This window comes from Thunnus albacares, chromosome 15 (genome assembly GCF_914725855.1).
Source record: "Thunnus albacares chromosome 15, fThuAlb1.1, whole genome shotgun sequence".
In the NCBI taxonomy this organism is placed as follows: Eukaryota; Metazoa; Chordata; class Actinopteri; order Scombriformes; family Scombridae; genus Thunnus; species Thunnus albacares.
In genome coordinates this window covers 14,618,276-14,630,489 of record NC_058120.1, presented here as the reverse complement: position 1 = coordinate 14,630,489, position 12,214 = coordinate 14,618,276, and the positions used below count along the sequence as shown (strand labels likewise).

The 12,214-nt window shown below is 39.3% G+C and overlaps 1 protein-coding gene across 1 annotated transcript; it reads left to right on the top strand.

Annotated features, from left to right (window-relative positions):
- Positions 1-203: 203 nt before the first annotated feature.
- On the top strand, positions 204-9,440 carry ivd (isovaleryl-CoA dehydrogenase). Its single transcript, XM_044375361.1, has 12 exons — positions 204-553; positions 1,278-1,367; positions 1,594-1,645; positions 1,746-1,915; positions 2,016-2,109; positions 3,466-3,596; positions 3,742-3,838; positions 5,315-5,408; positions 6,034-6,115; positions 6,276-6,380; positions 6,656-6,728; positions 8,108-9,440. The coding sequence occupies exons 1-12, from the start codon at positions 422-424 to the stop codon at positions 8,239-8,241; spliced, it is 1,254 nt and encodes a 417-aa protein (XP_044231296.1). The 5' UTR covers positions 204-421; the 3' UTR covers positions 8,242-9,440.
- Positions 9,441-12,214: the final 2,774 nt, after the last annotated feature.

Genomic DNA, 12,214 nt, shown 5'->3' with positions numbered 1-12,214 from the left:
GTACCGGAGATGGGACGCCTGTGTGGATGACGTTTGTGGTACCGAGAAATATTGCCAGAGTGAGACCTCTTGCTTCTGTCTTGCAGAGGGCAGCTTGGTCGTGTGCAGATGGTAATACCAGACCCGCGAAAGGTCTCGCGAGAGTGATCATTTTAACCCAGACCATGGTTTTTCCCTGACCCTAACCAAGTGTTTTTGTGCCTAAACCTAACAAGACCTTAAGCACAGCATTGTCACATCATAAAACATAATTATTTTGTACAACGCACAAAATTAAGAAACAACGCATACAACTCTCGCGAGAGTTTCTCAACTCTAGCTTTGGTAACCATCGAGACACGTCCGGGGCTGCTTCCCCGGGGTACCTATTACGTAACTTTCGGCACTATATTCTCCATCTCTCGGTCCCACAAGCAACATCATGTTTGCCGTCAGAAACGTCCTCCGCCTCGGATCCAGGTTATCCATCCCCGCGGTGGCGAGGAGGGGATGCGCCGGGGCTGCAATCCCGGTGGACGATGTGGTGAACGGACTCACCGAAGAGCAGATACAGGTTAGCCTAACGAGCTAAGGAGCAACACAAAGTCCATCTTTTCTCTGCAGTGTAACAGCTTGTGGTAAAAAAAAAACTGCTCCAGTGATATGAAAACAAAGTTAAATTACAGGATGGTGTAAGTTTTAAGGACATAAGAAGGCTGTTATTTAAGGACGTAGTGCACATGACGTGATGACGTAACTAGCTAAGGGTAGCCCTTGATATTAGCAGACCTTGCTAACCACTTAAACAGATTTTAAGCACTCGACAGCTATTTAACGTAAATTGACATTCATTATGTGTTCGCTTAATTAAAAAAAATGTTTGCGGTATCAATAACTCATAGGGCCAGCGTTATATTTAGCTTGAACTAGCATTAGCCCTGGTAGCTAAAACAGCTGGCCGGTGTGTTTTGAAAAGGTAGCGAGGGGTTAAAGGTTCACACGAAGCTACTTTCCATTAAGATTTATATATACATTACAAGGTGACAAGAGGTCAGTGGTAGATAGTTGGTACCAAGTGGCAGTCTGGACACTGGAAGGGAGGAGAGCAGGGGGTGGGGTTCATATAAAGGATCTGATTGGATGAAAGGCTCTGCCCTCCAATCCTGGTCATTTATAAAGTTTAATATAATGTCAAGTAACACATTTATGCATGATTGCCTTGCAGTTAAATGAGGGGAAAAACAATGATATATATACATTTGTTAATTAATAATATATCCTTTGTGTCTTTTGCACAGCTCAGGCAGACGGTTCGTAAATTCTGTGCAGAAAAACTTGCACCTCATGCTGATGAGATCGACAAAAGTAATGAATTTCCAGGAATGCGGGTGAGTTGAAGTGCTTCATTGTGCACATAACCTGTTGTTCACTGGTTGAGTTGCATAATTCAGGAAAGTTCAACATGATCCACCCACACCTTTGCTGTATATCTTATGGAAGATCTGTATTTCCATTTAACATGAAACCTATTGAGCAGCATTTTTGTTTTGGTGATAAAACCATCATAAGCTGTTGTGGTACTGTAATTATCTTTTTATGTTGCCTTTCCACCAGGAGTTTTGGAAAGATATGGGGGAGATGGGACTCCTTGGGATCACTGCTCCAGGTAAGACAGCTGGAGGAAAAAAGTGATCAGAGTTAATGATTCAAAGCTGTTCTCTTTTGTTGGTGTTTCCCAGTAAATTTACACTGTATGTTTCTTTCAGTGGAATATGGAGGCACAGGACTGGGCTACCTAGATCACGTCATTGTTATGGAGGAAATGTCACGAGTGTCAGCAGCCATTGCTCTTAGTTACGGTGCCCACTCTAACCTCTGTGTCAATCAGATGGTGCGGCACGGAAACGAGAAACAGAAGGAAAAGTACTTGCCAAAGGTCAGGAACAAAGCAGCTCATACAGTATGAAAAATGCCTAAAACACAAAAGGAAAGTTGATTTAATCCTTTGTTGTTATCTTTGTCTTTCCTTTTGTCAGTTAATGACAGGGGAGCATGTAGGAGCTCTGGCCATGAGTGAGCCCAACGCTGGTTCTGATGTCGTGTCCATGAAACTTAAAGCCAAGAAGCAAGGTGATTCATTCCTCTGCATCAGTGCTACATACTATAATTATTCAACAGTGTGCTGACTTGTTAATATATTTACTCTACATGAACAGATCTATATTCATTTATGTATATGGATGCCATCCTTGCCACTAAATAGTGCTAGTTTCTGTAGTCTCTCTGCTGTTGATCAGAATCATCATTTTTTTTATTTTACTGAATCAAGGCTTTAAAAAAAACCCACTGATGGCAATTATTCCTTTTTACACTGAATATCACATTTACCAAGTGACTCTGAAACAGCAGGGAGGCATGTGTGTGCTACATGGCCAGACTGTCAGTGTGAGCAGTGTTTAGAGAGCTGAAAATATTTTCTTCAGAATTCTTTTCAGTCAAACAAACAACAAAGCAAAACATTACAACCTGTTTATAATTTAGTCCTGTAGGGCCACAGACTAGTCCCCCCTGGGATAGATGGTCTATCCTGCATTGTATGTATTTAAGTTAACACCATCTCATGTCACATCGAGTCACTGACAAGCTGTGCACCCTGATAAGAGAACTATTTAGGCTGCTCATTTTGCAGCCCGGCAGAGGGTTCAGGAACAGAGAAGAAGTGATGTTTTAATCTCTTTCACAGCATGCACAGAGCTAAGTTTAGAACCTCCTAAGTTGTCTCTTCCCAACATTAACTGTGACTTATTTCACAAACCTGCTTCTAATTTGGTTTTTAAATTATCTATCATAAGTGTAGTCTCTGTTTAGAACATAGCTACATTTGCATGCTAGTGGTGGACAAGTGGACGTAGACATGGATCACACATTGCTGCATAGATAAGTAATAAAATCAGCAATTTGTATTCCGCCAACTGCTAAGCATGATGACAGCCAGTCAAGGAAACCATCAAAAGGAAACAAAATGGCATAAAAGAAGATACATAAACATGAATTTCAGATGACATGTCAAAGTGCCATCAGCTCTAGGATGTGATCATTTGGTGACTGCATCTTACCTCGTGCCTTATAAATACTATTTAGAAGCTATGATGGTTTGCAAGGTTAATGATAGAGTAATGGTGAGTGTTTTGATCTGTGCAGGTTTGACCAAAGAGATTGAGGTGTTGCCAGGATGAGAGAAGTTATTGTTGAGGTGTCTGAAAATGTGATTGCCTAAATGTTTTATGAGAAGGTACTTATTAAATGCACTCATGCTTTCTCTACTTAAGCCTGTGAGTAACACCTGTAAATATGTGCTCATTCAAGATTATGGTGTAAGGGATTTTACCATGGATCTAGACAGGTGTTTTCACAATCTTAATTCTGCAGTGTAACTCAGTTTTAGTTCCACTCGATCTTTATTTTAACTGTGAAGTTTTTCCACAGGCGACTACTATGTTCTGAATGGAAACAAGTTCTGGATCACAAACGGGCCAGATGCCGACGTCCTTATTGTTTATGCCAAGACAAATCCTGAGGCCCATCAAAAAGGCATCACAGCTTTCATTGTTGAAAAGGTAAGTCCAGTCAAGTGCAGATGTATTCTGTCCCCGCCTCAGGATTCACTCGTGGCCAAGGGGATGTGATGGTTTACATGTTTTCATGGTCTGTTTCCTGGTATGTGACTGCCTCAGCCGTTGAATGTATGTGTTTGTCCTGCAGGGAATGCCAGGTTTCTCCACAGCACAGAAGCTCGACAAACTCGGCATGAGGGGATCCAACACCTGCGAGCTGATCTTTGAAGACTGTAAAGTCCCAGGTGTGTTAAAGTGCACACTCTGCCATATTAGGGCTATGCCATATGACAATATACAGGCGGGTGACAAATTAAAGGAAAAACTGGTACAGATCTGAATGCTTGACGCCTACAGTGAGGGGATCTGGTGGCTCTGTTATGCTTTGGGGAAGGGAAGGGTCACTACGAATCAATACAAAGTTATTCTGAGTGATCACCTTTATCCTATGATGAAACATTTCTATCCTGATGGGAGTGGTCTCTTCCAGGATGACAATGCCCCATTTCACAGGGCACGAGGGGTCACTGAATGGTTTGATGAGTATGAAAATGATGTGAATCATATGCTGTGGTCTTCACAGTCACCAGATCTCAACCCAACTGAACACCTATGGGAGGTTTTGGACTGATGTGTTAGACAGCGCTCTCCACCACCATCATCAAAACACCAGATGAGGGAATATCCTTCTGAAGAATGCTGTTCATCCCTCCAGTAGAGTTCAGACACTTGTAGAATCAATGTCAAGGCGCATTGAAGCTGTTCTGGCAGCACATGGTGGCCCAACACCTAATAAGACACTTGATGTTGGTTTTTCCTTTAATTTGTCACCCGTCTGTAAATTGTGTGACAATAGAAAAACGTCTGTCGTTTCATATTATGCTCTATCGTTTATTTCATCATGTTGCAAATCACACTGTTACTGCAATATTTGTCATCATTTGGATGACGCTTTGCGTTCTTCTGCACGGCACGGATGGCAGGCAGGAAATTTGCATGAAGGCAACACAAACGAACATGGAGGAGAGTGAACATGACACAGATCAGGGTAATTCTGAACAGGAGAAGGACTCCAACCAGCCAAGACAAAACGAAGAGCTTGTACCTAAAAGAGGGGCTAATTCCGTTGCATTGACGTGGTTTGGCTATGAAAAGTCTGACACAGACTAGAACTGTACTTTGCAAATTACGTTGCAGACCTTTCCCCACAACAGACTCGAACACATACACAAGAATCATGTCAAACAATAAGTTTCTACTTACCTTTTATATTTTATACATTAATATTTCATATTTTGTTACATGCTTAATTGAAAATTTGCACAAAGGTTCTAAATAAAAGGAGAAAAATAATCAAATATTAGTAAGTACCTTTTATTTGTGGAGTATATAATTCAAAATGTAATAAGAAACAGGCCTTTCCATGTGGTCATTATATATAAACTATTCATTGAATTTACAGAAAATGCACTTCATCGTGATATGTATCGTTATCTGGATATGAAATGACCCATATCGGGATATGAGATTTCTGTCATATCTCACAGCCCTACATCATAATGCACTTGTGTAAAACAGGAGGATCCATGGTTCAGTACCATCTTTGTTTCGGCTCATTTCTTTGCATGTGTGTGTGTTGTCTGATCCGTGTGCAGATTTAACTTCTTTTTTTTTTTTTTTTCATGTAGACATTTAATTTATTTTGATTTAATTTGTTTTAGAGAAGAACATCCTGGGTCCGTTGAACAAAGGTGTTTATGTGATGATGAGCGGCCTAGATCTGGAGAGGTTGGTTCTCTCATCAGGACCTATCGGGTAAGTTCATACCAGAACTAGGCTTGAATTACAACACGGACAGAAATATGAAAATTATGCATAAAATGTGACATGTCGGGTGTAATGTTTATGTCCTCTAGCATATTTGCAAAACATTTAGCTGAAGTTTTGCGTAGTGCTGTCCGTTAGTTGCCTGAATCCAGTCCCCATGCTCACTCATTCATTTTCCTAAGTAATTGCTAATTAATCTGACCTTTTGGTTTTGTATATTGTACCTCGTAGCTCTCCCTCGGGTTTTTCTTAGGAAGTAATTAGAATGTAAACACTGTGTCTGTTGGTTAGATTTTTATGGGTTTGACTGGAGCCAAAAACACAGTAACACAGTTAGTTTGCATGTACGTGCAGTTTACATGTGTCTGCTGTACATGAATGAGGATGTCAGTGTTTAAATTTTATTGAACCCTTTGTTACTGTTTAGAAATGGTTGTAAAGTGAGAGTTGGAACATTATTGCTTTGTTCCACATGCTTATGGAGCATGAAAAAAATGAGCAATAAATCCAAGAAAACTCCATAACAGACATCAAAATGAATGTTTTCACTTTTTTTGTTGGTGTCCCAGACTTAAATTGTTCTGCAGCCCTCAACAGTATCATTATTTTTCAGCATCATGCAGGCGGTTTTGGATTTTTCTGTTCCTTACCTACACGTCAGAGAAGCTTTTGGACAGAAGATTGGACACTTTCAGGTTTTTCAGTCTTCACTTTATACAATAAATTAAAGTCAAATAGAAAAACATGTTTTTAATAGATAATACCTCAGATGTGAAGCTGTTAGCTACAGAATTAAAAACTGTAATTTGACTTGAGTGAAACTGACCTAATGTGTATTGTTCATCTGTCTGACAGCTAATGCAAGGCAAGATGGCTGACATGTACACCAGGCTGAGCTCCTGTCGACAATATGTGTACAATGTTGCCCGGGCTTGTGACAAGGGACACTTCAGTGCAATGGTGAGAGGATTTCTCGCTCATCTCCATTTTTAGGCATTATATAATTGGTATATAGAAAAAAAGTCATTTTTAAATTTAAAGCGTTGAAAGGTGTTCAATATAGATTATTTCAGGCCTTGGATCTTAAAAGGTATGTTATAAGCTTTGAAACAGTGTGTTTACTTGGTTTATGCTAATGCTTCTACCAAGAAAAATAAGCTTTCAAAATCCCAATCTGTTACTATTTTTCCCACCACTGCACACAATGACTGTGTTGATTTGTGTTGCCATTGCAGGATTGTGCTGGGGTGATTCTGTATTGTGCTGAGAACGCCACTCAGGTTGCTTTGGATGGCATTCAGTGTTTGGGTAAGTGCCAAGAAAATGATGACAACTGAACCTTAAACTGAAGGCAACTGTCATGTTTTTGTCATAGTAGGAAATAGAAGTGGAACAGGAGCAGCTTGGATAACTGGAGTTGGGGAGATGAACCTTTTGTGACATTTTCAATGGACACTTTGCTAGAGCTGCTTCCTGTTTTGGTTTGACTCTCTTTCGCTTTCAGTTGGTGTGACATTTTGAATAAAAATGGTCAGTTCAAGTAATAGCTCAGGTGGAGAGTTCCCTCTTAAATGCCTTCAGCAATCTTTCACTGGGGATAGGTCTTCCCTCCTCAGATGTGGCAGTGTTGGCTGTGCTGATGTCTTTCAAGGACATGTCAGAGAGTCGTCTTCCTGAAGGTGGTCAAACTATTAACAGTGAAAACAAGCTCACAGGGAGGGAAGATGTGCTTCTTAGATGCTAAACTTCTATGATAGTAGAGATAAATGGGAAAACACTATAAACAGTTTGGAAGCCAAGAGATGTGGCTTAGTGGAGTAATGAATGAGAGTGTAGAGAAGAAATAACACTCAGTTTTACAGTGACATCCATTAATTGTATTGTTAACACCTACTGTGGAGTTTTCTTTCTGATTAAACTTTTGATAGATGTCATTTAATGAGAATGATTGACAGACATGATTTACTTTTATGTCACATGCAGTTTTTAAAAAGACTGAGATACTTTATGCTCATGTTGGACCACCTGTTGCTATTTTTTACCTCATGCTGAGCTGTGACCAGTGCCTTAATTTTCTGTATTTTATACAGAATGCAATAATCTGTGCAAACAAATTTGCATGTCAACTTAATTATGGTTTCATTTCATATCTTTCCTTTTTATAATCTTGCTTAATTTAGACCTCTTCAGCAAATTTTAAACAGCTCCACATGCTGCAGTTGGCTGACTTGATTAATGATTGCATGCTGCAAGTAATGATTATTTTTGAAGATTAATCTGGATTATTTTTTCGATTGATTGATTAGTTGTTTGGTCTTTAACATGTCAGTTTAGGTTTTTTTGTTCGCTTGTTTTCCTTAAAAAGTGACTTGAAATCAGTTGTCTAAATAGTCCGTGATTAATTTTCAGGCAATCGACTAATCGTTGCAGCTCTAAATGTTTGTAAAGTCAGTCACATTTTCAAATAGCAATTTATATATAAGGTTGAATCAGGCTTTTAAATGGATGGAATAAACTTTATTTGTGCAGATGATCACTATTTTAAGCAGCTCAAGGGAACATTGTGTGTATTGTGCACAAAAATGCACACTAACCTTATAACTTTGTTGCACTAGAATAAAGTTAAAGAGTAATGATCTATGTGTCAATGTAGCTTATTTTAGTCACTCTGTCTACCTCATCAACAGGTGGTAATGGCTACATCAACGACTACCCTATGGGACGTTATCTGCGTGATGCAAAGCTGTATGAAATCGGTGCGGGCACAAGCGAAGTACGCCGGCTCATCATCGGACGAGCCTTCAACGCCATGTTCAAATAAGCTGAACTGATCTCTAAAGACTGAATGAGCTGTTTGCCGTGAATGAACACAGTTACTCACACACAGGGCCTTACATCGTATGAAATGTTGCTGCTGTTAGGATGTTGTTGGATTGTCATATGTCTCAGAATCTGTCACCTAGGATTTTAATTCATATATATAATGTACATGAAATCACTCAGTAAGAGTTAACAGTTACTGACAGGCAAAACAAATTAAATGATGATTCAATGTGAAGTGGCCTTGATTTCATTTTGTTTTTCATATCAGGCTAACTGTAGTCTCCGTTACAGTCACTTGATGACCATTGAAATGCCAATAAAGCAGTAAAATTATTATTATTTAACTTTTTAAATAGGCGGTATCGCACATATAATATTTTCCTGCCATGTCATGAAAATAAGCATGTTAAAATCTTTGAGGTAGTTGTAAACCAGTTGATACATCTTTTAATTTCAACTGGACTAGATGAAAGCTGATTTTTGTGCCGTGTTGAACACTCCTGCTAGAGCTCCAAAAACTACTGCTGCCAAGAGTTTTGGCTTCAGTATTTGGACGGAAAACATGTACTTTCTCCTTCATCCAGTCAAATTGGCATTTCAACTGCTGTAAGAACAAGTGGTTTCTGATTACTGTTCCATTATTATCAATGTATGAAATCAGCAAATTGATGATTTTGAGGCTGCAGGCTGAGCTGGTAGGAGCTTGGTGTCGCTCCAGGACACTTGGCTACACTACTGTTGCTGGAATAAAACTCAAGTACATCCAGTAATGACTTTCTCCAACCTTAACAGTGTTTATCATTACAGTTAATTTAAAAAAAGCCTCATGATTCTACTTTAATTACTCATAAATGTGTGGAGTTTTGTTTTGTACCTTCCCCTTGGGTTAAATCTTCAGAAACCTCCTTTCATGATTCAGTGCACACTGAAGAGTTTTTCATCAATGAGGAAAAAAGATGTCTGTGGGAACTCTGTTGTAGAGAATCATTAGAAACCTGTTCGTTCCTTTTTGGGAGCAAACATATTCCACTGTTGTATACTGTCTAAATCAGTCCGACAGGAGAAACCCTCCTCATTTGTTTGTCTTCTCCTCTCCAAAGGACTTTGATTTTAACTGTCAGTATGTACAGATTGTATGAACTGTAGTAGTTTTGTTTGCGGTAAATAAAAATAAAAACCTTTTTTTTTATTTCTTGACTTGAATTTGTGTGAGTGGTGTGTTAGTCCTTAATTTTATGTCCCACAAGCATTCAGAATTCAGAGTTTAAGCTGCATTTCACGGAATTCAATCTGCTTTGATTTATAATCAACTTCAGATGGAAGAAGACCTGTGGGGTGTTCCATCAACGCTGCTAATGAAATCAGCGCTTAATTGAAAAAGCCCGGTTTGAATTAATGTCAACTTTCACTCAGGGCTCATGCAGTTCCATTAACACAATTTAGCCGTGTCTTGTCAATGTTAACTCAAACCAGGCTTGAACAAATTTTGGTGCTGGACTGGATCAGCCAGAGGGAGGATTTACCAAACTCTTGCAAGATTTGTATGCAGTGTGTTTCTTCACACATGCATGTCAACTTAACTTTAACCCTAACCCCAATGTTGACCTCAGGCCTAACCCTAACCTTAACCTCAACACTAACCTTGACCCTAACCGTCACCACACTCGCTAAAGTTTGACGCTCCAGCTGATCCAACCTAACATTTACCTTGAACAATCTTATATTGTGTACGTGTACAGAGTATATAAGCAGCCTGGAGCATGCAATTGTCAAAAAGAAGATACTATGTCGCAAAAAGAAGCAAAAAACTAGAGCTTCTGTTCTTCTCAGCAGTACTACAATATTGCCGCAATTAACAAGCAGGGGAGATGGCTTGGCAAAAAATTGCTGGCAGATTAAATGTGTAAGTTATACTAGGCTACTTATTGTTTTATTTTTATTTTTTAGTAAATGAACATTCTGATCACTAGATACAGTAAGACTGTGGCTATATTATCAGTAGGCTAGATAATATCAGATATATGTTTAAAACTATGGTGTTGCTAACTTAGAAGAACTGACATAACTACAATGCATTTACCGTTAATTAGCCCGATTCAGTGAATTGAAGAATATCTGATAGTGACCCTTGGCCTCTATTCATTCTTCTGTTACATTTCAACAAGAACCATCTAAAGAGCCAAGAAGTAATGGAGCAACAAGTGAAAATGAAGTATAAAAACATTTTAAATATGTACCATTCTTGCCACCAAAAAAACAGCCACTGCTACTGGTGTACCTCCACCTGAAGACCTCAGAAGAGCTAGTGTTAAGCTACAACCAGGAGCACCCACTAATGGGGAGGGGACCTCATCAGACATCATTCTCCAAGGTGCTCTGGAGCAATATGTGGAAGCTATTGTCTACTGCTTTTCCTCATAAAGTAGGTCTCCACTGGCCCACATCATTCACTGAGTGGAGACACTATTTGCCTGCTAGATCCCCCAACTCAAGATGCCCAAGGCTTATCATGTGTGAGTAGCCCTTATTTTGCAATAACAATGTGCATCTTATGCAATTCTTTCTTATTTTGCTTTAACAACTGCAGTGTTTTTCTATTTGCAGGGAGATGACGCCAGCATGTCTAGAGCCCTTGATGAGGAAACTATTTCTGCAGTCATAGAAACGTCAGAGAAGAGACAAAATGTGAAATGTTTTGGATGTGTCTGCATTCTTCAAATTATGTAAAACCATACACCTTGCTGCAGGTCTTGACTGGAACAACAAGCACTTCAGCAAGGAATGAAGTAAGTAATTATTCATGTTGCTATTACCAACTATATAATCAGCTACTCTGACACATTTTCTCTTTCACAGGATGTCAGTTCAATTTACAAGCATCATCTGCTTATTGGCATTGAAAGTCAGAAACTGGACATTGAGAGATAAATAAACTGGAGAAAGATGCAAGTATAAATATAAACACAGCTGAAGGTCATGGTTTTGACTTTATTTAATGTCCTCACAGCTTGAACAACATGAGTGAATGAATGAATTACTTCAAAACAACTTTGGCACTTTTTTCTTAAATTATAAATGCTAAGCTTTCAAATAAAAAGGGTTCACTCCAAAACAAAGATGACCATTAATAAAATGGGGATTAACTGAAATAGGTATTTTTGTAAAGGTCCCTCACAGTTCTTCCATCTATGGGTTCCTGATGGTCTGGGTCAAAGTCTTCCCATTGCTCCTCTAGCGACATACTGTGCAGTCTCTCACAGCGTAGAGTGGCAATGTTGTGCAAGACTTCAAAGCCTATGGTGATATCACATGTCTGGAGTAATCCTGAGGCTTTTTAGGCACTGATACCTAGATTTCAGTTGGCCAAAAACCATCTCAATTCGTGAACTGGTTTGTGTGTGGGCATGGTTGAAGGCCGTCTCTGCTTCTGTTGCTGGATCTGTGTAGGGTGTCAGCAAGTACGGCATACAGGGATAGCCTCTGTCCCCAAGCAGAACTCCATTAAACTCCCCTACAGAATAGAGTTGTTGGTTAAATATACATGAAACTCTTAAGGTTTCATGTAGATTAAGTAAACTTGGGTAGTAACAACATTGTCTTGCCTTCTGCAAACCTCTGTGACAGTGATGATGCTCAAAACATTCTTGAATCGTGGACGGAGCCAGACCATTTTGCTTCGATGTTGGATATCAGGCAACTTCCATCATAGATCATCTGACAGCTTAGAGAGTGACCTTTAATGACGTGGCACACTTTGCTTTATTAAAAATTGCTCAGCATGACTAAGAAGGGCTGATACAGTGGTGTCTTTGAAAATGTAAAATCCAGATCAGGATTATCTGAACATTTGTCATGCATCCCAGAATAATATTTTGAACTTTGGGTCTGACATTGTGTAAGATTTCAAATCTGGTTTTGCAAAGACCTATGCAGCTACATGTTAGTGCTGACAAGTTCTAGTGATGACTGAT